The 24,747-nt window shown below is 46.2% G+C and overlaps 1 protein-coding gene across 1 annotated transcript in view; it reads left to right on the top strand.

Annotated features, from left to right (window-relative positions):
• vipr2 (vasoactive intestinal peptide receptor 2) overlaps window positions 1-24,747 on the top strand; it is a 158,138-nt gene that overhangs the window by 64,730 nt on the left and 68,661 nt on the right. Inside the window, exons 5-7 of the mRNA XM_041183927.1 lie at window positions 12,824-12,930; window positions 17,140-17,150; window positions 19,155-19,158. Coding sequence (XP_041039861.1) covers window positions 12,824-12,930; window positions 17,140-17,150; window positions 19,155-19,158 — 122 coding nt within the window. The remainder of the gene's footprint in view (window positions 1-12,823; window positions 12,931-17,139; window positions 17,151-19,154; window positions 19,159-24,747) is intronic.

Raw genomic sequence — 24,747 nt, 5'->3', positions numbered from 1 at the left:
AGTAAGCAGTGTACCACAAGTGTCTGTGGATAGATGAAATTTATTTCAAAATTTGCTGATGACTCCAAGTTGGGGGAGTACAGTGAATTGTGATGAGGATTACAATAAACAGCCGTCGGCGCTGAATTGACAAATAACAATGTGGCAGATGAAGCTGATGTAGGGAGTGAATTAATAGATTTTGTAAGTTAGATTTGGGAAAGTGAACAGAGGGGCCTTTTATAGGTACAATGATCATTAAAAGCAAGTAGAGAAAGGCCGTAAATAAGCCAAATGGGATCCCTAGTTGAATATCTCGAGGCAAAGAATACAAAAAGAGACTAGCTATAGTAATGGAGCCTCTGGAAGTATGGGCGTTGTAAGCTAGATTTGCTAATCCTCCAGGATTGTCTTGGAGTCTTGAGGAATTGTAGGTTAATCTCCAGGACACTGCTGTGAGCAGCCATGGAGAAAAATTATATGAGCACTAATTTGTCTTTAAAAATGTTTTGAATACTTTTATGCATTAGGTACAAAAATATCAGGCATGGGCTAGAGCATTGTTTGGCAGTCAGGAATCATCAAGTTTGGTAATGATTGGTATCGCAAGGTGAGTTTGGATATGTTGGGTTACCAATAGCAGGAGTGTGGGACTAGGGCTTTTAGAAGCAGGAGGTCATGTGCTGACACCTCCAGAAAAATGTCCAATCACAGCTGCCAACCTCAATGTAGTCACTGGTTAATAAAGACTGTTGTTTTCCTATACCTAACAAAATTATATTTGTAAGAAACATGGCCTTCTGTTGAGTTACCTTTACATCATTTGACTATTTACTGGCACTACAGAAAATCTGGTTATATATTGTTCCTGTTCATTTTAGCCAACTCCTTAAGAAAATTATTACTTTTTCAGTGAAAATATGAGAAAACTCCACATATCACATTAACATTTTAAAACATTGGGCCAACACACTTTGTTTAGTTAAGATGTTCCTAAGATGTTTCCAAGGCTGTAACATTTGGAACAGAATTTTGGAACATATGGTTCCTAAAGGTTTCCACTTCATGGCTGGGCCTGTCATAGATTAATTGAAAGATTGATGACCATGATTAGTCAACAACTCCATTATCATTGTATCATACAATTACCAGGATGGTAGAAGGCGAACTAGACAAACCACAAATTTCAGATGTACCCATATTTTGAAAATAAATAGTTGGAGTGCAAGGCTGTGATAAGAAAAATTATTCTAGGGAGAAGCCAGATTTGGAAGCTCACACCCTAGTAAATCATAGCAGCCTTAAGAAAATTATGGAGTGGCATGGGTGACTATCTTGGATGAACATTAAGGTTATTTGAATAAATGTTTGATTTTATAATGCCTAAAACCTCCTGTTGGTAATAATACCAATTCTGATCCTGCTTAAAGTAGAAACAAGAGAACCAAATTTTCTTGACCTTTTCCCTGAAGGAAACCCTATTTTCCCAGGTATAAAGTTCAGGGAAGAAAAGCAGAGACCTCTTCCGCTGGCTCTCTCTCTCTTCGATCAGCAGTCAGAAAGCCATTTCCTCTGAGGCCTGGAGTGCAGTAGCAGGCCAATACTCCCAAAGTCCAATACCTTTGGACCGTTTGTTGCACTATTCTAATCAAGTGTCAGAGCAGCATATTAAAATATCCTTCTCCTCAGGTTCCCAGATCCTATCTCTTTAATGCTTTGGTCCAGTTAGAAGCCTACAAAAAATGTAGAATAATGGGTTCATGTTACATATGTAAATAGAACAATCTACATTGATCACATGACAGCAGAGTATGCTGAGAGATAGTTCTATGTAGAGCCTCGTGGTAAGCCTGTACTGTACATTATATAATGTGCAATAAAAGGCAAAGTTTACCTGCAGCCTTGACTCCAGCAGTATTTATAAATCCAGACCATGGACAACCTAATCTAAAACCCACAACAATGATAACAGAACAAACTCCACCTTTACCCCTTTGTGCAACTCTTCTGGTCACCGTACCCGCACCGCCCACCCCTCCTCTCTCCCTCCTCCCCTCTTCTCCCCTCTCCTCCCTTCTCCTCTCCCCCTCCCCTCCCTTCTCCTCTCCCCCTCCCCTCCCCTCCCCTCCTCCTCCTCCACTGCCCTCTCCCCTCTCCCCTCCTCCCCTCCTCCCCTCCCCCTTTCCTCCCTTCTCCCCTCCCCCTTTCCCCTCAGCTCCCCTCTCCCCCCTCTCCCCTCCCTCCTCCTCCTCCCTTCCCCCTCCTCCCATCCCTCTCCCCCCTCTCCCCACTCCCCCCATCCTGTTTTGAATTTCATCTGTCTCTGTTGCACCCATTTACCTAACTGGATTGTACTTTTGTGAGGCAATGTTACATCAGAAGTAGGAGAGAGTAGGTTAAAGAGCCCCTCGAGCCTACTCTGTCATTCAGTAAAATCATGGCTGAGCTTGTTCCTTCAACACCATTTTCCTGCATTATGTGCATAAACTACACTTACCATCAGTTAAGATAATAGAATCAGTGACAAGTTAATTGTAGTAATTACTGTTTTTTTCCAAATTATCTATTTAATATTAAACATGGCATTAATGGAATGGAACTGATTGTAAAAAAAATAATTTATTAGAAGGGAGGTCTCATTTCAACCATTAGCTTTAAAGTGGCTTTTTAATACATCCCCTTTACTTCCTATCATAATTACACGCAGTAATTTTTGCCTTTTGCATGAATATTGATTAGTCATTAATCCTGTGGTGTAGGGAAATAGCTCTTCTGAGCATCTGAAGGCTTTATTATTCTTCACTATTTTACAGTGGCTAAAATATTTTGTGCACATTAAGCAACAGCTAGTATTTTTAAAACACCCATTTTGATGACACGGCATGATTATGCATCTTATTACTGCAAGGGCTGATAACAGTTATAACTTATAGAACTTGTGATTTAACTTTGTTTAAAAACTTGGCACCAGGCAACTTGCCTTCCCAATCTGAAAAGAAAATCAGTATCTTGATCGTAAAAAGCTTACAATCTGTCCCAGTGTCCCCAGAAACTGAAAGGAGAGAGAATTTATCTGAATGAGGCACTCAGCAGTTTTCTTTCATTATATTAAGTGCTGAAATAGTTGTTGCCATCTGCAATTAGAACAAACAGCAGGAGTGATGAGAACGAACATTTTAGTATTTTTAGAGGCAAATCTGATTAGTGACACAGTGGAAGATGTAGCAGAAATTTACTTAATTGTTAAGTACTGTGTTGCCTGGGCCTTAGCCTCTGGAATTTCCTCCTTAAACCTCTCTGTAGTTTAAACAGATGGAAAATGCTAATGTCTGATGTAGGTGATGATGGACGACTGACATCAGTCAGTCATGCGTTAGACTCTTGAGAGAGAGGTTGGAATACCATACCTAGGGGCAATATACTTACTCTGTAACCTGTTTAGAAGTAGTCCTAATAAACAAGTATTAAGCAGATGCCAATGTATGCCTGCAGTCTGTCTACTAACCAAGTACCACATGTGGAGTACACAGATAGAAGGACCATCTGAGAACACTTTCTACCTCTCCCTCCTTCCTCAATTGAAGAGCCTCAGGACTTTTTACATGTTAAAGGTGCTATATAAATTCGAGTTGTTATTATTTGAATTGCACTATAGTGTTATGACTGATGCAGTTGGTAAAGCAGAGTTATTTAAAAATCCCAGAGAGAAACTTCAAACAACTGTCTTAACCAATAATTTTAAGTGTTTGAGATGCGACTCTAAATTCAGGAATCAGGCCACTAGTTCTCAAGGTTTTACATTAAACTAAGTGAAACATTTTATTAATTTACACAGGTTAAAATATATATACATATGGCTACAAATTACTATCAAAGCTTTTAACAAATTCTCAAACTAATCCCCATTAAGGCAACAGCAACCAATAGACTTAACCAGACATCAGACAAAGCATTTTCACTTTATGAATTCAAAATGAGGTTCTTTCCACTGTGGAGCCAATTGGAGGCTTGCAGCTGCCTTTTGACCTCACGTTGCCTCTGCTCTGTGCACCTGAAATCTATTGAAGTTATACCTACCAGCCCCATTGAATGTTAATTCTCATTGTATCAACAGCCTCTTTGAACTTCACCTTTTAACAATGAAACCCCTTTCATAGTACCAATTTTATGAGTAATATAAATATATTGCTTGGTATCTGCTAAATAGGCATCAATTTTCACCCCACTTCTTGAATGCTCTATTCAAAAAAATGCAGATGCACACTATCTCTCTTCTATATCAAAACTAGTACATATCAAAGCACCCAGACTAACTGGCTTTAATCCAATTAAGACCAAACCTCTGTTTTAAAAGAAAAATATTTTCCAAAATATTATATACATTAATAGCTTCATGACAATAGGAATTAGCGGCAAAGTAGCAATTTGATTTGACTCGACAGGATAAAGGGAGGTGGTCCATTACAGCTATATTCGGTGGAATTTAGTGCCTCCCCCCACCCCGCCCCCCCCGCCCCACCCCCACCCCTCCCGTGGCAAGTTCGTTAGTGGGGGGTATGGGCATTTAATCACGCAGGATTGTGGTGGGTGGGGACCCCGCCATCTTCCAACCACTGCCCCGATTAAGTCCATGGTGGGAAGGCCAGCCGTTTTGGCTTTCCCACCCCACCACCAATATAGGCCCTTAAGTGGGCAATTAATGCACTAGGGGTTTCATCCCGTCACCACTGGTATTCACCGGTGTCGGACTCACCATTTGGGAACCTGAAAAATAAACCTGGGCAAGTTTGCTCGCGGGCGCCCAGGAATAGCCCCTTGTTACCAGGCACTCAGTGCTTGATCAAGGGCCTGAACATCAGGAAGGGGGAGGAGGGGCCCGCTGAGGGTCATACTTGTTTATTAGGACTACTATTAGGACTACTTCTAAACAGGTTACAGAGTAAGTATGTTGCCCCTAGGTATGGTATTCCAACCTCTCTCTCAAGAGTCTAACGCATGGTGCTGACTGCCCTTCCACCCCTACCTCACGAACCTCCTCCTACCATCACTCACCTGTGCCTAGGTCCATGGTGACCCAAGGCCGCTGGTGGGTACATATTCAGCAGCAGCAGCCACTGCCTCCCCAGGGGCATTGTCAACCAGTGAAGAGCTGCCAGCCTCTGATTGGCCAACACCTAGGGGCAACAGGTGGGACTTCTATCCCCTAGGGCCCTTGATTCTGGGGAAAAGCCTACCGCTGCCTGATCAAGTACCTGACTGGTACTTAAGGCAGTTGGCCTTCCCAAAAAGAGCAACACAGGGCTCACTGGCTCTCCAGCTGGCAGGCAAAGCCGCCTCACTTCCATTAAATAACGTCCATTAATACTAAACTGGTCATGGAGCTCATTACCCCTATGGAGAATGGCTATAATTAGAAGATTGGTTACACACAGAAAACTAGAATAAGTAATATTGCCTAATACACTGGAAGTTGAGAATGTTTTTTCTGCCATTGAGAGAAAGAAACCTGTGCACAGGTTATATCTTGTTCAGTGCTCTGAGAGTTCTGAGTTACTTTCTGTCTTAAGAGTGCTTTAAGCAGGCTAAGGAACAACTCCTGCACAGTGCATAACCTTCTCTGCCTTTCTTCTGGTCGCTGTTTCTGACAGTTTGCTGCTTCCCCGAGGTGCCTTGGAGAGATTTCTTCCTTGAGGGATTTTCTGCCCTAACTTCCTTGTAAAGGTAGAAATTCCAATTGGCAAAATTTACTTACAAAAGGAAAGAGAAGAATGAACTTGCATTCATAAAGCCCCTTTGCTGCCTCATAATGTCCCAAGGAACGTTGCGGTTAATGAAGTATGTTTGAAGTGTAGTCGGTCTTGTAAGAAATGCGGAAACCAATTTTCCCACAGCAAGGTCCCACAAGCAAAAATGAAATAATGACCAGATAACCTGGTTTAAGTGATATGACTTGAGAGATAAATGTTAGCCAGGATACCGTAGAGTCATAGGATGATTACAGCACAGAATGAGGCCATTCAACCCCTTGTGTCTGTGCTGGCTCTCTGCAGGAGCAATTTACATCATGCTACTCCCTCACCTTTCTCCCTAGCCCTGCAAATGTTTCCTCTTCAGACCTACTTCTCTTTTGAAAACCATGATTGAAGCTGCCTCCGCCACACTTTCAGGTAATGCATTCGATTCGTGGGGAGGAGGTGGCATAGTGGTATTGTCACTGGGCCAGGTCTCCTGAGAACCAGGGTAATTTTCTGGGGAGCCGGGTTCGAATCCCACCACGGCAGATGGTGGAATTTGAATTCAGTGAAAATCTGAAATTAAAAGTCTAATGATGACCATGAAACCATTGTTGATTGTTGTAAAAACTCATCTGGTTCACTAAAGTCCTTTAGGGAAAGAAATCTGCTGTCCTCACCTGGTCTGGCCTACATGTGACTCCAGACCCACAGCAATGTGGTTGATTCTTAAATGCCCTCTGAACAAAGGCATTTACAGATGGGCAATAAATGCTGGCCTAGTCAGCGACACCCCATGAATGAATTTTAAAAAATGACACTGACCACTCATAACATCTGACTCTGGACCCCATGAAGCCCCATGACACCAGGCCAAACATGGGCAAGGAAACCTCCTGCTGATTACCACGTAACCCCCCCCACCCCCGCCCGTCAGCTGATGAATCAGTGCTCCTCCATGTTGAACACCACTTGGAGGAAGCACTGAGGGTGGCAAGGGTACAGAATGTACTCTGGATGGGGGACTTCAATGTCCGTCGTCAAGAGTGGCTCGGTAGCACTGCCACAGACCGAGCTGGCTGAGTCCTAAATGACATAGCTGCTAGACCTGGCCTGCAGCAGGTGGTGAGGGAACCAACAAGAGGGAAAAACACACTTGACCTCATCCTCACCAACCTGCCTGCCGCAGATGAATCTGTCCATGACAGTGTCAGTAGGAGTGACCACCACACAGTTGTTGTGGAGACAAAGTCCCGCCTTCACATTGAGGATACCCTCCATCATGTTGTGTGGCGCTGCCACCATGCTCAGTAGGACAGATTGTGAACAGATCTAGCAACTCAAGATTGGGCAACCATGAGGTGCTGTGGGCCATCAGCAGCAGCAGAATTGTACTCATCCACAATCTGTAACCTCATGGCCTGAAATATCCCCCGCTCTACCATTACCATCAAGCCAGGGGATCAACCCTGGTTCAATGAAGAGTGCATGAGGGCATGCCAGGAGCAGCACCAGGCATACCTAAAAATGAGGTGTCAACCTGCTGAAGCTACAACACAGGATTACTCGTATGCCAAACAGCATAAGCAGCAAGTGATAGACAGACCAATGGATCAGATCCAAGCTCTGCAATCCTGCCGCATCCTGTCGTGAATGATGGTGGACAATTAAACAACTCACTGGAGGAGGAGGGTCCCCAACCTCAATGATGGAGGAGCCCAGCACAGCAGTGCAAAAGATAAGGCTGAATCATTCATAATAATCTTCAGCCAGAAGTGCCAAATGGATGAACCAGCTCAGACTCTTCCAGAGGTCCCCAGCATCACAGCTGCCAGTCTTCAGCCAATTCAAATCACTCCAAATGATAGCAAGAAATAGCTGAAGGAACTGGATACTGCAAAGGCTGTGGGCCCTGACAACATTTTTGGCAATAGTACTGAAGACTTGTGCTCCAGAACTTGCCGCGCCCCTAGCCAAGCTGATCCAGTACAGCTGCAACACTGGGCATCTACCCGGCTATATGGAAAATTGTCCAGATATGTCCTGTACACAAAAGACAGGACAAATCCAATCCGGCCAATTACCGCCCAGACAATCTACACTCAATCATTAGTAAAGTGTTGGGAGGGGTCATCAACAGTGCTATCAAGCGGCATTTGCTTAGCAATGACCTGCTTATTGATGCTCAATTTGGGCTCTGCCAGGGTCACTCAGCTCCTGAACTCATTCAAACATGGTTCAAACATGGACAAAAGAATTGAACTCCAGAGGTGGGGGGAGAGTGACTGCCCTTGACATCAAGGCAGCATTTGACCGAGTGTGGCATCAAGGAATCCCAGCAAAACTAGAGTCAGTGGAAACCAGGGGGATATCTCTTCAGCAGTTGGAGTCATACCTTACACAAAGGAAGATGGTTGTGGTTGTTGAGGGTCAATCATCTCAGCTCCAGGGCATCGCTGCAGGAGTTCCTCAGGGTAGTGTCCTCGGCCCAACCATCTTCAGCTGCTTCATCAGTGACCTTCCTTCCATCATAAGGTCCAAAATGGGGATGTTCGCTGGTGTTTTCACAATGTTCAGCACCATTTGCGATTCCTCAGATACTGGAGCAGTCCATGTCCAAATGCAGCAATACCTGGACAGTATCCAGGCTTGGGCTGACAAATGACAAGTAACATTTGTGCCTCACAAGTGCCAGGCAATGGCCATCTCCAACAAGAGAGAATCTAACCATCAACCATTGACATTCAATATCATTACCTTCACTGAATCGCCACTATCAGCATCCAGGGGATTAACATTGACTGGAAACTGAACTGGACTATCCATGTAAATACTGCAGCTACAAGAGCAGGTCAGAGGCTAGGAATCCTGTGATGGGTAACTCACCTCCTGACTCCCCAAAGCCTGTCCGCCATCTACAAGGCACAAATCAGGAGTATGTAGAATACTCTCCACTTGCCTGGATGAGTGCAGCTCCCACAACACTCAAGAAGCTTGACACCATCCAGGATAAAGCAGCCCGCTTGATTGGCACCAAATCCACAAACATTCACTCCCTCCACCACCGACGCACAGTAGCAGCAGTGCGTACCATCTACAAGATGCACTGCAGGAATTCACCAAGGCTCCTTAGGCAGCACCTTCCAAACCCACAACCACTACCATCTAGAACAGGCTTGTCCAATGTACGGCCCACAGGTCAGAGGCAGCCCCTGAAGACCCTTAATGTGACCCCTGGAGCCAGTTGTAAATATCCTGGTCAAACAGGTAAATTTAAATGGGAGATTCTGCATGGCGCTGCTCCTCCAATCATTGGCCAGTTCTCTCCCACATTTGCAGCTGATTAGCTCACTAGTGAGCCTATCAGCAGCAGATGTGGGAGAGAATCAACTTGTAGTGGAGGAGCAGCAAACACCAGCCATAGTGTGTTTGGAGCCCGGGAGCCTAGCAGCGGAGAGCTGAGGGCCGGGAAACCCCAGGAACGGGGATCTGAGGGCTGGAAAGCACAGGAGCAGGGAGCTGAGAGCCATGGAAGCCAGGAGTGTGGACCCAGGAGCAGGGAGCTGAGGGCCAGCATGCCCAGGAGGGGGGAGCTGAGGGCCGGAGAGCTGAGGGCTGGGAGCCCACAAGTAGGGATGCCAGTAAGCAGGGAGCAGATGTCCAGGTTGGAGAACGAGGCAGCAGCAGCTCAGCCCAGTGATTTCTCAGTAAGTGAGTGACTGGAGACAATGTGAGAGAGATTGTGTGCGGGGGAGAGAGAGAATGTGTACGTGTTTGAGGGGGGAGAGGGAGTGTGAGGGGCGAGAGAGAGAGTTGGTGTGCGAGGGAGAGGAAGAGTGTGTGTGAGGGGGAGAGAGATTGTGTGAGGAGGGAGAGAGAGAGTGTATGTGAGAGGGCGAAAGAGGATAGAGATAGAGGGGGAGAGTGAGTGTATGTGTGAGGGGAGAGATAGAGAGAAAGAGAGAGCATGTGAGGAGGGACAGAGAGGGGAGTGTGTGAGGAAGGAGAAAGAGAGAAAGTGTATGAAGGGGGAGAGAGAGAGTGAGGGGGCAGAGAGAGAGAGTATATGAGTAGGAGAGAGAGAGAGTGTATGTGAGAGGGCGAAAGAGGAGAGAGATAGAGGGGGAGAGTGAGTGTGTGCGCTTATGGGGGACAGAGAGAGAGACAGTGTCTGGGAGTGGGAGGGGAAGGGGAGAAGGTTTGAGGACAGGTGAGGGGGGATTGGGTTTGAGGGAGGAAGTATGGAGAGGGAGAGGATTTTAGGAAAGAGGAGGGAGAGGGTTTGAGGAGGGGATAGGGTTTGAGGAGGCAGAGAGAGAGAGGATTTGGGGGAGAAGGTGGGGAGAGGGAGAGGGTTTGAGGGGGAGAGAGAGGGTTTGAGTGGGAGGGGAGAGTGAGAGGGTTTGAGTGAGGAGGTGGGTGAAGGGTTTGAGGGAGGAGGGGAAGTGGGTTTGAAGGAGAAGGGGAGCAGGTTTGAGGGAGGAGGTGTGTGGGGAGAGGGTGTGGGGGGGAGGGAGAGGAGAATGAGAGGCAGGGGCCGAGTGTGTCCATAGGTTTGCCTCACTCCCAGTATTAGGGTTCTCATTCACCTTCACCCACACATCATCATGCACTCTCATCCACCCTCACAGTGGGTGCGGGTGAGTATGTGTGTGCACCCTGAGACTGGGAGTAAATCGGACACACACACTCCAATACTCATCTTTATTTATTACGCATTGTTTTTCTTTTGATCAGCAACTTGTTTCATTTCATCTCTTCTTTTAAATCCATGTGTAACGTTGCACTAAACATTATCTTTCCAAAATTTACTCATCGGTTCCTCGAGTGAGAAAAATTTTGAAGTCTGTTCCCCCCGCCCAAGGTGAAAAGATTGGACACGCCTGATCAGAAGGACAAGGGCAGCAGATAGATGGGAGCACCGCCACCTGCAGATTACCCTCCAAGTCACTTACCATCCTGACTTGGAAATATATCACCGCTCCTTCACTGTCAATGGGTCAAAATCCTGGATCCCCCTTCCTAACAGCACTGTGGGTGTACCTACACCACATGGACTGCAGCAGTTCAAGACGGCAGCTCACCACCACCTTCTCAAGGGCAACTAGGGATGGGCAATAAATGCTGGCCCAGCCAGCGATGCCCACATCCCATGAATGAATTTTTAAAAATCGAATCATGAGAACATAAGAAATAGGAGCAGGAGTAGGCTGTTCAACTCATGAACCTTCCCTGCAATCCAATACTTTTGCGGCTGGTCTGATTGTGGCCTTAACTCTACTTTCCTGCCTGCCCCCATAACCCTTGACTCCCTTGTTAACAGGCCGAGTCGGCTGCGCGCCCGCCGAACTGAAAATCTAAATGACGCACAGTCACCGACCTCACCGCGCCCGACGTCATTGGGCGTCATTTTACGCGTTGGCGAGTGGGCTCCAGCCCCCCTCGTCAACTTGAAAATTCTTCCCCTGGAGTTTAGAAGAATGAGAGGCGATCTTACTGAAACGTAAGACAGAGGGTTCTTGACAGGGTAGATACTGAGAGGCTGTTTTCTCTCATGTGAGAATCTACAACTAGGGGGCACAGTTTAAAAAGGAGGGTTCTCCCATTTAAGATGGAGATCGGGGAGGATTTCCTCTCTCGGCGGATTGTTAGTCTTGTTTGGAAGTCTCTTCCACAGACAGCAGTGCAATGAAGGCTTGAATACTTTCAAGGTTGAGTTAGAATTTTGATTAACCTATGGCCATTAAGAAAGTAATTAAAGTAGTTAAGAATGTTAAGGTTGGCAGGCAGGCAAAGAGCCCAGGCAGCCTTCACATTTTTCATGAAATCTCATCCATGGGCGGGATGAGGTTTCTTGAAGGGTTTGTTAACTAAATAAAACATCTTCAAACAATTGATAAACATGTCCCAGCTCATGTGACACTGTCACATGCGGGGACATGTCTTAAAATATTTTCTTCCCTTTATTTAAAATTTTAATCCTTAAACTAATCTCCCTGGGGCACCTCTGTGCCTCAGGGAGATTTCTGCGCTCTTTCGCATGCACATGCGCAGAAGAGCGCAGGCCCCGACTCAGGGAATCCGCCTCTGCCCGCACAGGGAGCGATCGGCACTTCCAGGCGCGTGTCACGCTGCCCCGGCCTTAATTGGCCCGCCCATGTAAAATGGCAGCGCGGACCCGATGGGGGGCGCCGAACAGGTTTGCGCCCGTCCCTGCCCACCCCCACACAAGCCCCCCGCCCCCCGATGGGGGGAAAATTCTGCCCCAACGAGCATAGACCCAACCAGCAGCCAAACATCACCAAAAAATAGATTACCTATCATGTTGCAGTTTGTGGGAGCTTGTTGTGTGCATATTGGCTACCATGTTTCCTATGTTATAAGAGCAGCTACACTTCAAAGGTGCTTAATTGGCTGTAATCTGCTCTGTCATATCCTGAAGTCATGAAAGATGCTATACAAATGCAAGATCTTTCTTTCTTGATTGAGAAGTATTCAGTTTTAGGACTGAATAAATGTGCTACAGTCTTTTCTGATCCTGTACTTTTCAATGTCCTATTTTGGCTCAGTTAACATAACCAGACTAACATTTCCATTAAGGCAATATACAGAGGAAAGTCATACAAAAGCTTCAAGTGTTTATGCAGTATTGTGGCCATTAATATCTTTGCCACATCAACAACCCTACTTTTTTCACTGGTTGGGGATTCTAGCACAGAGGGACATAATCTTGAAATGAGAGCCAGACCAAGGAACTGTCTCATTCATGAGTGTGAATCATGATGGACCCTTTGTATGACTGAGTAGGTTTAAAAAGCTACTAAAACAGTTTTGGTGCTCACTGTCCAGGTTAAAACTAACACAAAGCAACAATGATTCATGTTAAAGGCAAGAGCTGTTCATCCAGTAGCACAAAATATGACAGTCCTGTTTTTATATAGTCGTTTAAGGGACAAAATACTTTTTGGACAAAATATGATTCCTTTCAATGCGAATTATTTTAGCACCGGCAGTATCCAGTATCAAATTAATGCCAACTGGGGAATGGAGGTGGACAGAATATAATTCAGATAAACTAATTTTTTTCTGCTCTTTCTTTTCCTTACATACAGGAAACTTCGTTGTACTCGGAACTACATCCACCTGAATCTGTTTCTCTCTTTCATTTTGCGTGCAATATCTGTTTTACTGAAGGATGACACACTGTATTCAGATTCTGGTCAGTGTAATGAAGCAGCACTGGTAAGTCATTCATAGATTCCTTTAAGCACAATCAAGTCATATGCCCACAGATAATTAGCAAAAAGAATGATCTGTGCATTGTTGTTATTGATAAAATTTGTATTGATAAGGTACCTAATCACATCCAAATAACTCCTAAGAAATTCACACTCTATTAATTTCTTTGAAATGCAATGATCACAGTATAGACATGATCTAAACCACATACTTTTAAAAATTCCATTTATGGGGTGTGAGCATCGCTGGTTAGGGCAGCATTTATAGCCCATCCCTAATTGCCCTTGAGAAGGTGGTGGTGAGCTGCCTTCTTGAACCGCTGCAGTCCATGTGGTGTAGGTACACCCACAGTGCTGTTAGGGAGGGAGTTCCATGATTTTGACCCAGTGACAGTGAAGAAACAGTGATATATTTCCAAGTGAGGGGTTTGGAGTGGAACTCCCAGGTGGTGGTGTTCCAATGTGTCTGCTGCCTTTGTCCTTCTGGATGGTAGTGGCTGTGGGTTTGGAAGGAGCCTTGGTGAGTTCCTGCAGCACATCTTGTAGATGGTACAATGTAGATGTTGCTACTGTGTGTTTGTGGTGGAGTGAGTGAATGTTTGTGGATGGGGTGCTAATCAAGCGGGCTGCTTTGTCCTGGATGGTGTCAAGCTTCTTGCGTGTTGTTGGAGCTTCACTCATCCAGGCAAGTGGGGAGTATTCCTTCACACTTCTGACTTGTGCCTTGAAATGGTGGACAGGCTTTGGGGAGTCAGGTGGTGAGTTACTTGCTGCAGAATTCCTAGCTGCTGACCTCCTCTTGCAGCTACAGTATTTATATGGCTTGTCCAGTTCAGTTTCTGGTCAATGGTAACCCCCCAGGATGTTGGTGATAAGCTTATCACAGAATCACAGAATTGTTACAGTGTAAAAGGAGGCCATTTGGGTCTTCATGTCTGCATTGGCTCTCTTAGCATTTTAATATGATGGCAATCTCCTTTCTTTTCCCCGTAACCTTCCACATTGTTTCTATTTAAATAATCATCCAACGCCCTCTTGAATGCCTCAATTGAACTGCCTCCGCCACACTTCCAGGCAGTGCATTCCAATCCCTAACTACTCGCTGTGTGAAAAAGTTTTTTCTCACCTCACATTTGCTCAATTTGCAAAACACTTTAAAACAGTGCCCTCTGGTTCTCAATCCATTATGAGCAGTTTCTCCCTATCTACTCTGTCCAGACCCCTCATGATTTTGAAAACTTCTATCAAGTCGCCTCTTAGCCTTATTCTCTCCAAGGAAAACAGTCCCAACTTCTCTAATCTTTCCTCATAACTGAAGTATCTCATCCCTGGAACCTTTCTCGTAAACTCCTTCTGCACTCTCTCCAATGTGTTCACAGCCTTCCTATAGTGCGGTGCCCAGAAATGTACACAATACTTCACCTGAGGTCTAACCAATGTCTTATAAAAATTCTTCGTAACCCCCCTGCTCTTGTACTCTGTGCCCCTATTAATGAAGCCTAGAATACTATACACTTTAGGAACAGCTCCCTCTACCTGTCCTGCCACCTTTAATGACTTATGTACATATACACCCAGGTCTCTCTGCACCTACGCACTCTTTAGAATATTATATTTTATTTTGTACTGTTTTTCCTTGTTGTTTGTGCCAAAGTGTATCACCTCATACTTCTCCGCATTGAACTTCATCTCCGTCACCTATTTGACAACTCCACCAATGAGTCAATGTCAATTTGAAGTTCCACATTGTCCTCCTCACAGTTTACAATTCTCCCAAGTTTTGTGTCATCTGCAAACTTTGAAATTGTCCCCTGCACACCAAGATCGAAATCATTAATATATATCAGGGAAAGCAAGGATCTCAATAACGACACCTGGGGAACTCCACTACAAACCTTTCTCCAGCCCGAAAAATACCCATTAACCGTTATTCGCTGTTTTCTATCCCTCAGCCAATTTTGTATTAATGTTGCTACTGTCCCTTTTACTCCATGAGCTATAAATCTCCTCACAAGTCTGTTGTGTGGCACTGTATTGAACGCCTTTTGGAAGTCCATATACATCACATCAATGGCCTTGCCCTCATCAACCATCTCTCTTACCTCTTCAAAAAACTCCAGCAAGTTAGTTAGACATGATTTTCCTTTAACAAATCCATGCTGACTCTTCCGAATCAATTCATATTTTTCCATGTGACAATTAATTCTACCCCAAATAATTGTTTCTAGATGTTTCTCCACCACCAAAGTTAAACTGACTGGTCTGTAATTGCAGGGCAGATCTTTACAACCTTTCTTGAACAAGAGCGTAACGTTTGCAATTCTCTGGTCCTCTGGCACCTCCCCTGAATCCAGTGAACATTGAAAGATTATTGCCAGTGCCTATGCAATTTCCACTCTCACTTCCTTCAGTATTCTTGGATGCATCTCACCCAGTCCCAGTGCCTTATCAACTTTAAGCACCAACAGCTTATCCAATACCACCTCCTCATCAATTTTAAACCCTTCTAGTGACAGAGTTTCCTCCTCTGTCACCATGGCCTGGGCAGCATCTACCTCGTAGGTGCAGGTGCAAAGTATTTATTTAACACCTCAGCCATGCCTCTTGCCTCTATGTGTAAATCCCCTTTTTTTGTCCCTAATAGGCCCTACTCCTCCTTTTACCACCCATTTATTACTGATGTGCTTATAGAATATTTCAGGACTTCCTGTTATGTCATCTGCCAGTCTTTTCTCATAATCCTTCTTGCTTCTCGTATTTTCTTTCTCATATCCCTTCTGAACCTTCTGTATTCAACTCCTTTGTCATCCAGGGAGCTCTGGATTTGTTTGTCCTACCCTTCCCTTTTGAGGGAACATACCTTGACTATGCCCAAACCATCTCCTCTTTGAAGGTAGTTCATTGTTCAGCTATTGTTTTTCCCACCAACCTTTGGTTCCAGTCTTTGTGGCCCAGCTCTATTCTTGCCCCATTGAAGTTTGCTCTGTGCCAGTTGATTATTCTTACTCTGGGTTGACCAGTGTCATTTTCTGCCTCATCCTAAACCTTATGATACAATGATCACTGTACCCTAAACGTTTCCCTAATCTCACTTGATCTACTTGACCTACCTCATTCCCAAGAACCAGTTCTAGCAAGCCTCCTTTCTTGTTGGACTAGACACATACTGCTGTAGGAAATTCTCCTGAACACAATCTAAGAATGCTTGTCCCTCACTGCCCCTTACCCTACCACTATCCCTACCTATATACAGGTAATTAAAGTCCCCCATTATAACTGCTCTCTGATGTTTATACCTCTCTGTAATTTCCTTGCGAATTTGTTCCTTTATATCCTTCCCACTAGCTGGTGGTCTATATATTACACTGAGCAATGTAATTGCAAGCTTATTAATAATTCTGTCCTTAAATCCTCTAACACATCCTCTTTATCCAGTACTGCAATACTCTCCTTAACCAAAAATGCCACCCTTACTCCTTTTCTCCCTTTCCTATTTTTCTATCTAAAGTTTATAGCATTAGATTGGAGTTCATAAGCTTAACAACCATGGGTGGAGTTTAAAGCTCCCCCCTCGGCCTGGACAGGGTTGGAGGTCCGGAGTTAGGGGAAGGGCCATGTAACGGGGTGGGAGATTGCAGAGCAAAAGTATTTCCACCTCCCACCTCCCTCCAATCATATTTAGAGCTGGAAAGCTTTCAGACAGCCTTCCTGCCCAGAGGCCAATTGAAGCCACTCATGGGCCTCATGCCACTGCCCCTGGTATTCAACCAGTAGCAGACGGGGGATGCACCATCCAGGAAGGCTGCCCAGCAAACCCTGTCAGGTCTGCCTGTGGCTTATTGGATGGGGTGGGTGCCCCTGATTCGTGATCACTCTGTTCCCAGTTGAGGAACCTGACATCAGGAAGGTGGGGGGTGCCTGCAAGAAGCCAACCCTCCTCTACCTTGCTTCTGATCCCTCCCTACCTCTGCCTACTAGTGATCCCACCCCCACGGTCCCCATCCCTCCCATGCTCACCTCGCTCCAGGGATCCATCGGTGGTGTTGCTGGTACTGGAGAGCTGCCAGCCTCTGATTGGCCAGCAGCTCTGGTGGGCAGGATTTATGCCTTACTGGGGGTTTAATTGCTTGGAAGGTCGGGCCCTGTGAGGGTAAGTGCCTGATTGGAATGAATTGTGTCGGGCCTCCCAGAGAAAAGCGATGTTGGCTGCCATCAGTTTACCCACTAATGGGCGAGACCACTGTCGCTCACGCTAAATCCTAACCCATAAGATTTTCTTCTGATTCTTTCCAGATAGATATTTAATACTTTTAAATCAGATTGGACTTCAAAGAATCAGTCATGTCGCAGACATCCTATACTGTGCTGACATAACCCATTATGTACTGGCTCTCATCCTTGGCTAGCCCAACTTCTTCAGGAGTTCCTCCAATAACCCAGGCACACCTAACCATGCCCCAGGCTGGGGAACCTCAGAAGTCGGCAAACGCAAGCCACTAAACTTGCACACGGCAAGGTCCCATGGACAGGGGATGGGAATAGAGGGATACGGACCCCGGAAGTGCAAAATGTTTTAGTTTGACAGGCAATATGATCAGCGCAGGCTTGGAGGGCTGAAGGGCCTGTTCCTGTGCTGTACTTTTCTTTGTTCTTTGATAACAGCTATGACATGGTTGAATCTGTTCCCTTAGTGGTGTAGGCTGAAGGGGAAATGTTAGAGGACTAGTAGCTCTTCTTCAAATCATTCCAGGAGATTAAGAGGGCAGGCGCACACGATTTCATATCTTATCTGAAAGATGGAAGGCTAAGGCCATACTAATGGCAAATAGCATTTTCACTTTTGTAACTAGAATAAATAGAATATAAAAGCAACAAAGTCATTGCTGAACTGATACAAGACCTTGGCCACAGTTCGAGTATTGTGTAAGGTTTGGTTCACATTCTCACAGGACTTAGAAAATCAGTGGACTAGATATAATAAATATTACCAGGGATGAAGGGTTATAGTGTAAAGACTTGAAAAACAGGAGCTTTTTCACTTGAGGTAAGCATGTTAAAAATTGTCTTACAAAAGCTCATGACGAGGTAAAAAGTGATTATTTTCATTGATCAGTTAAACATTTATTGAAGGAGCTAAGTGCTTTCAATGAATAATAAATGCTGACAAATGCTTCCACAAGTTACAATGCTAAGCTAAAATGAGGTGCTATGCATCTTTAAATTTATTCTCATGGAACTTTGTTCAGCCTCTGCACATGATGGTGAGTGACTATCGGTGCTTTTTAAGTTGGCGTAGAAAGAAGATAAAGTTCTCACTGTATCAAAATGGCAGTGATAATGATTCATGTCCAGAGAAAACATCACATTAGAATTCTACTACACTGATCTTGACAATTGGATTTAATCTTAATTTCAAAATTCATCTTTTGGTGGGTGATTATCAATCTTAATCAAAATTAATCCTAAAATCAGTTTTACTATAATTACATCCATTAGGTTTGTTTTCCACAGAATATAAAAGGTGAAATGGTTGGAGGTTTGTATGAATTTGAAAGGAATTGGTAGGGTAAACAGAGATAAACACTTTCCGTTGGTGCGGGAATCTAGGACAAGGGGACATAATCTAAAAATGAGAGAATATTCATTCAGGAGAAACGTTAGGAAACATATTTTCATGCAAAAGATGGTGTAGTAGAAGGACCTGGTATATTAAGTGTTAACCTGGGACTGGGTACAGTACCATCCACCAGTGATGTGAGAAGGCACCTGACCTAGAATTTAGATCAGAAGTGTAGAGTTCAGTAGCAACATGTAAGGACATGCCATGGAGTCCTCTCCATGCCTGTACGCTCCACTGTAAGTATGTGCATAGTTCAGGAATGTTAATAAAAAACTTCCTGGTAACTTCTACGAGACTGCTTAAAAACAAAAAACAAAAAACTGCGGATGCTGGAAATCCAAAACAAAAACAGAAATAGAGATACCAGGATAATGGTGTCAACCCAACAAAATAGATGGTAGCATTCTGGAGCCCTCTCCCACAAAAAACAGTAGAAGTCAGCTTAATTAATAATCTTAAATTTGAGATTGATGGATTTTTGTTAGACAAGAGTATTAAGTGATACGTTGCCAAAGCCAAATGTGAAATGATTCACTTTATGAGAACTAATATGGAATGACAGTACAATGATGCAATTTTGAAAAGTGCAGTGTATTCATTTACACAAATCCTTAAAGGTGGCAGGGCAAGAAAAGATGTGCCCTTAGAGTAAACACACTGGCGGTTTAACAGGATGTTATGAAGGATTTCAGTTATGAGGAGAGCTTGGCAAAGTTAGGACTTGGAACAGAGACATTAAGAAGTGATCCAATAGAGTAAGATAGTGAGAAGGGCTCGATAAAGTAGATGGAGGAAAATTATTCTCTCTAGCAATTGAATCAACAAAATCATTAGCAAAAGGTCTTGAGGGGAGATCCTTTCTTCACTCAGAGAGTTGTCAGGATCTGCAATGTCCCATCTGAAGAGGTGATGGAACCTGATTCCATTAATAATTTCAGAAGGTTGTTAGACAGGTACCCAAGAATGGGAAACTTGCTGGGTTGTGGACAGAATGCAGGGGAGTGGGCCAAAGCACTCTTCCTAGGAGGCAGCTCAGGCACGATCATCCAAATGACCTCCTTCTATGCTGGAAATATCTATGATTCTACAAACCACAACTTACTTATGCTACAAACAATCATGAAACCTGGGTTTGAATACATTCAAGTTACCTACAAATAATTTGTTCTCAGGTTTATATCATGTGACTGCATGGGAAGAATCATCCCAGGTTTGCACTAAGTGAAGTAGTGGGTGGGAAAAATTATGTTTTACCCACCGGCTGCAATGGCGGCTTCTCACACCGTACCGTCCAAATTCCAACGCATTGATTACGCATTCTGGGAAACACGTCATTTCAATGGCATGCGGGCTCTCATTCACCCTCAATGCCAGCACCTCCCTGCTCCCTCATGCTGGGCGCCATTTTTAAAGTGTAGCTGCCCGCTTCCAGCCCAGGATGGCTGCACAGAAGACATGGCAAGAAAGGCAAGAAGAATTCAGCCCCCCAGGATTAATGACGTGTCCCTCAAGCACCTTTTGGATGCTGTGATGCCATCCACCCCCGCTCTGGCCGCAAGATGGGTAGCAACATCACCAACCCGGCTTGGGAGGCGGTGGCAACAATGGTCAGTACCAATGTCTTGCAAAGGAGAACAGCCACCCAGTACAAAAGAGGATGAATGGTCTCATCTGTTCAGCCAGGGTAAGTCACTCTTCTCATCACTCTCAACTCACACACTCACAAACCCATCACGTATCCACAGGGATCTCACACCTCAAAAGACAACACCGTTAACTCTCACACACACCCTCACATCTCCATCAGGCTCCATTCCTCTGGAGCTCACATTCTCATCCTGTCCAAGTCTCCGCTCACCACACAAACATTCCACGCAGTGCCATGTGTCCTGCTCACTCTCTCTCCATCGGTTTTCATGCAGGAGAAGCTGGCTCACATCAGTAGGAAGAGGTCCCAGACTGGGGCTAGAGTGGTCTACATTAGGCCCCCCCAGTCACTTTGAGGACTGTGCCATCGCACTGACTGCTGAGGACATGGACCGTGTCTGTGGTGACGGTGGGGTCGGCGGCAAATGCCCTCATGAGGAACCTGTACCACATCATGCCTCTCTCAATGCAGCTGTGCTCTCTCGGTCCTGCTTTTGACCCTGTTGCCATGCACTAATTATCTCTATTTGGTTCACAGGGAGTGCTGCAAAGTGACTGATGCCCTCAGCCAGCCAGTCCCTCAGCTCCATCCACATCCTCATCTCCAGCCAGGAGGATTTCCCCTCCAATGAAGAGCTGGAAACAAGCAGCCTGGAAGACCCATCACAGTGCTTACTCACACCCTCCACTAGCGCAGAGACACACCTCGGTGGGACCAACATCTAGAGCAAGCCTGGGTTCACAATCTGGTGGTCACCGCATGGACGCGTCTCTGCAGCGTGAGGAGGCAGGATTGGCCGAACTCCCCAGCACTTGTAGGACTTCTGGGGAAGAGGCATCTGTTGAGGTCCAAGTCAGATGGTGTGCCTCTGGATTTGGCCTTCAATCTCATCCTGGAGAGTCAGCAGAAGGCAGGGGAACATCACACCGAGCTGCTGGAAGCCCTCAACAGAGTGGCACGCAAGTCAGAGGAGTGTGTCCGCCTGTTCTCTGGTGAAATGGTGCGCACGTGCGCATATGGATGTCTCCATGGAAAGGTTGGCTGATGCCATGGAGAACCTGATCCAGCAGGATGTGGAAATATGTGCAGACCTGCACTTCATTGCGGTAGCCATGGGTGAGTTCCCGCAGTGGCAACACACGAGGGTAATGGGGCACCTCGCCATCCCCCCAGGTGCTCCTTCCCCTCAAGGAGCCAGGCTGAGGCACCCCCCGGCACTTGAAGGGAGGAGAAGGTGCAGCTGGACACCCCTGGGTCATCCGCTCAGGAACCTCAGACGCTGACCGCTCCCTCCAAGTCCTCTTTGCCTGTGACCCCCTCAATCTCACTTGTCACTGCAGAGGGAGCAGCTGCCCACAGGAGGACAGTCAAAGCAAGCTGAGGTCCCCAAGGCCTTGGCTTTCCAGAGGACACATGCTGAAGGCATCAGGGGCAACAGGGCCAACCGTTGCACAGGCTGTCTCCACCCCTGCTGCAGATGTCAGGGCAGAACCTAGAAGTCTAAGGTGTTCAAAAGTTAAGAAATTCTGACCACAGTTGTTTGCACTTTACAATGTGGAAATATATTCACTTTCACTGAATAATGTGTAATGGTGTCTTTCTGCTTCATTGACAGGCTTCCCAAGTCCTCCCACTGCATCCACCCCCACTAGCAGTTCGGCTGCACTCAGCCGGCCAATGAGTGATTCTGGAGGGAGAAGTGTGTGTGTGTGTGTGGCAGGGCCTTTCAGAGCCTCATACAAACACTCCTCCAAGCACGTGGATCCTTCACGTTTCAAACTCATCTCAATGTCCTGAGCATTTTCAATGCTGCCTGCTGGCGTTCGCTTTCAGTTGTCCATCTGAGCTGACCCTGCATGTCCACCCATCAACTGATCTCACTCCCATGCAGCACCTGATCTCACCCACCACCACTCTCGTTTCACTAGTAATTTAGCCAGCATGGTAAAAAGACAGCTTTTCCTTCACTGTCCTGCCTTTTCCCTCACCCAGTCACCCATTTCCTTTCCCCCAACATTATAGACCTCTCTGGGGTCACCCTCCACCACCCACCAACCTTTTCTTTCAGAGATGCGCTGGTGAATGTGCACGTTCTCTTTCTTCTTGAAAATCCCACCCCCATCGACATTAACCTCCCCAACCTCCTCCTTCCCACCCCCAGGGTCCGTGTCTGCCCCCGAGTCCCCACCAGCCACCCTCGCCATCCCTTCTACCAATACCTTCGAACCCTCACCCTCCCACCTGACCGCCTCACTCTGCCCTCGGTCATTCTCACCATCCCCTCATTCCACACACACGCTCCCCAGGAGGCAGTCATGGACTCATCAGACCCTCTCCCTTGCATGTTCACTTGGACATTCCCCCCCCTCCCGGCTTCTTCCCCCCTTGGAACTCCTCGCCCACCCTTCAGTCTCCGCACCCCCCCCATTTAGTCCTTCAACCCCCCCCCACCCCCCCCAGACTACTACCTTAGTCCTCCCCCTTCCAGATTAACCCCCCCTTATTCCTTCACCCTTCCTGACTTCTTCAGACATCCTTACTTCTTCCTCCAACTTTCCTTCTTCGTCTACCCTTACTCCCTCCCCTCTCTGCACTCCTTACCCCCATCCCCCCACCCTAGCACTCCTGCCTCCCCCGGATTCCTTCACCTCTCTGCTTCCTCCACCACCCCTCCCCAGACTCCTGACTCCCTCAGACCCCATCCTCTCTCCACACCCCTCCCCCTCTCCAAACTCCTTCCCTCACACCTTTCACCCCCGCTCAGGCCGACCTCCCCAGTTGCTGTCATCTCACCATTACCCCCTCTTCTGCCCCGGAACCCCTTCCCCCCCTCCAACTTCCTCCCTGACAGCTTTCTTCACTCCCTCCCAACCTCACCCCCACCGACACCTTAATCCCCCCCTCCCAACCTCACGCCCACCGCCCACCCCCCACCCCTCCCGCCCAACATCTGAATTCCCCCTCCCAACCTCAGCACCCCCGGAACCTTCATTCCTCCCACAACCTCGCCCTCCCCAACCTCCCGACAGCTTTGTTTCCCCCCTCTCAGCCTCATTGCACCCCCCCCAACCCTGACATTTCTTCCTCTCCCAGTCTATCCTAGACCTTTCTCTCCCACCCCCGGTACAGATTCCTCTCCCAACCACAGCTGGACCATCCTCTCCACTCTCTTGACCACCGTCTGTTGTGAGCAGACACTCAGCGGTGACCTTCCACCTTCCGTGAGCTGCTTCACAATGGAGCCATGTCCATGAGAATCCACCCAGCATGCCATGGATGTTCCTCCAGGGTCACGTTGCTGTTGGGCTCCAGTATCTCCTGCTCCTCGGATGTCCGCAATGTGAGCAAGGCCCTGGTGGGTCGCAGCTTCTGCACGTCCCAGTTGTCAAGACGTGTTCTGCACCAGCGTGTTTTCCTGCCCACGCGGGTGGGTGATCCTGGCGGGCTGGCCTTATAATGATATGCAGATATATTACAATGAGGTTCCCGACGTCTGAGGGAAACACGACCCAACATTGGCAGGCTGAGTGGAAGATCGTAAACTGGTTTCAAGGCATCATGAAACCGATTTTTGGCCTTCTCACCATATTGTCCACTCACACCGCCGGACACGCCCAATGCCAACGGGCACAGAAAATCTCATCCCATGTGTCAAATGAAGCCTCACTGTCCCAGTTTACATGAGACAAAATGGGAATGGAGCTAACTGGATTACTTAGTGTCGGTGAAACCCCTCTATAGTTTGACAAGTGTAACTTAGTTTTGTTCATTCTTATTGCTTGGTCCTTTTGACTGCCAACCTTCTTCCTCTGGATTTAACTTTCAAGTCCTGGTTGCTCACTTGAGTCTCCTTTCTCTGTGGACAGAGAAACAGAGTCAAAGTTTCAGGTTATGCCCTGAAACGTTAACTTTGCTTTTCTCCCCACATGTGCTGCCTGACCTGCTGCGTATTTCCAGCATTTTTTGTTTTTATTCCATCCTTATTATTATAAGGATATGAGCGTCGCTAGCAGGTGCAGCATTCATTGACCAAAAACAGAACCTGGGAGAGTCAAAGGAAAATAGGGGCAGAAAGAAACTCAATGAGCAAAAGCTGGTGATCAAGAGGAGCCAAAAATAAGGACCCAAAAAAAAGCAATTGAACCCACACATGGTACTTAGTGTAACTGAAACAATGTTATGTAACATAGGTGGCATATCCACATTGCTGAACATAACTAAGCATCAGCTGCGATTTTATAGATTTGCAGAGATAAGTTTACGTGTACACAAGATATTTTGGTTTTGCTTTTTCTGGCAAGCAGATGTCACGTAGAAACTGGCTTAGCTGGGAATGCAATATTCCATTACACAAAATCCGCTCATCTTACTCCTTATTTATTTCTATAGAGTCACAGCCCAAGTTAATGTCATTTGATTGCACTAGGTTTGGAATTCCGAGTTGAACTCTTACCTTCCGGACCCCTGACCTTCGATGGCCACAATCTATGTGGCGATTAAGAAATGCACCTTGAGATCAGCTGATGGGGC

Source organism: Carcharodon carcharias, chromosome 3, assembly GCF_017639515.1.
Source record: "Carcharodon carcharias isolate sCarCar2 chromosome 3, sCarCar2.pri, whole genome shotgun sequence".
Lineage (NCBI taxonomy): Eukaryota > Metazoa > Chordata > Chondrichthyes > Lamniformes > Lamnidae > Carcharodon > Carcharodon carcharias.
Note: the sequence above shows the minus strand (reverse complement) of the source record. Positions and strands in the feature narration are given on the sequence as shown.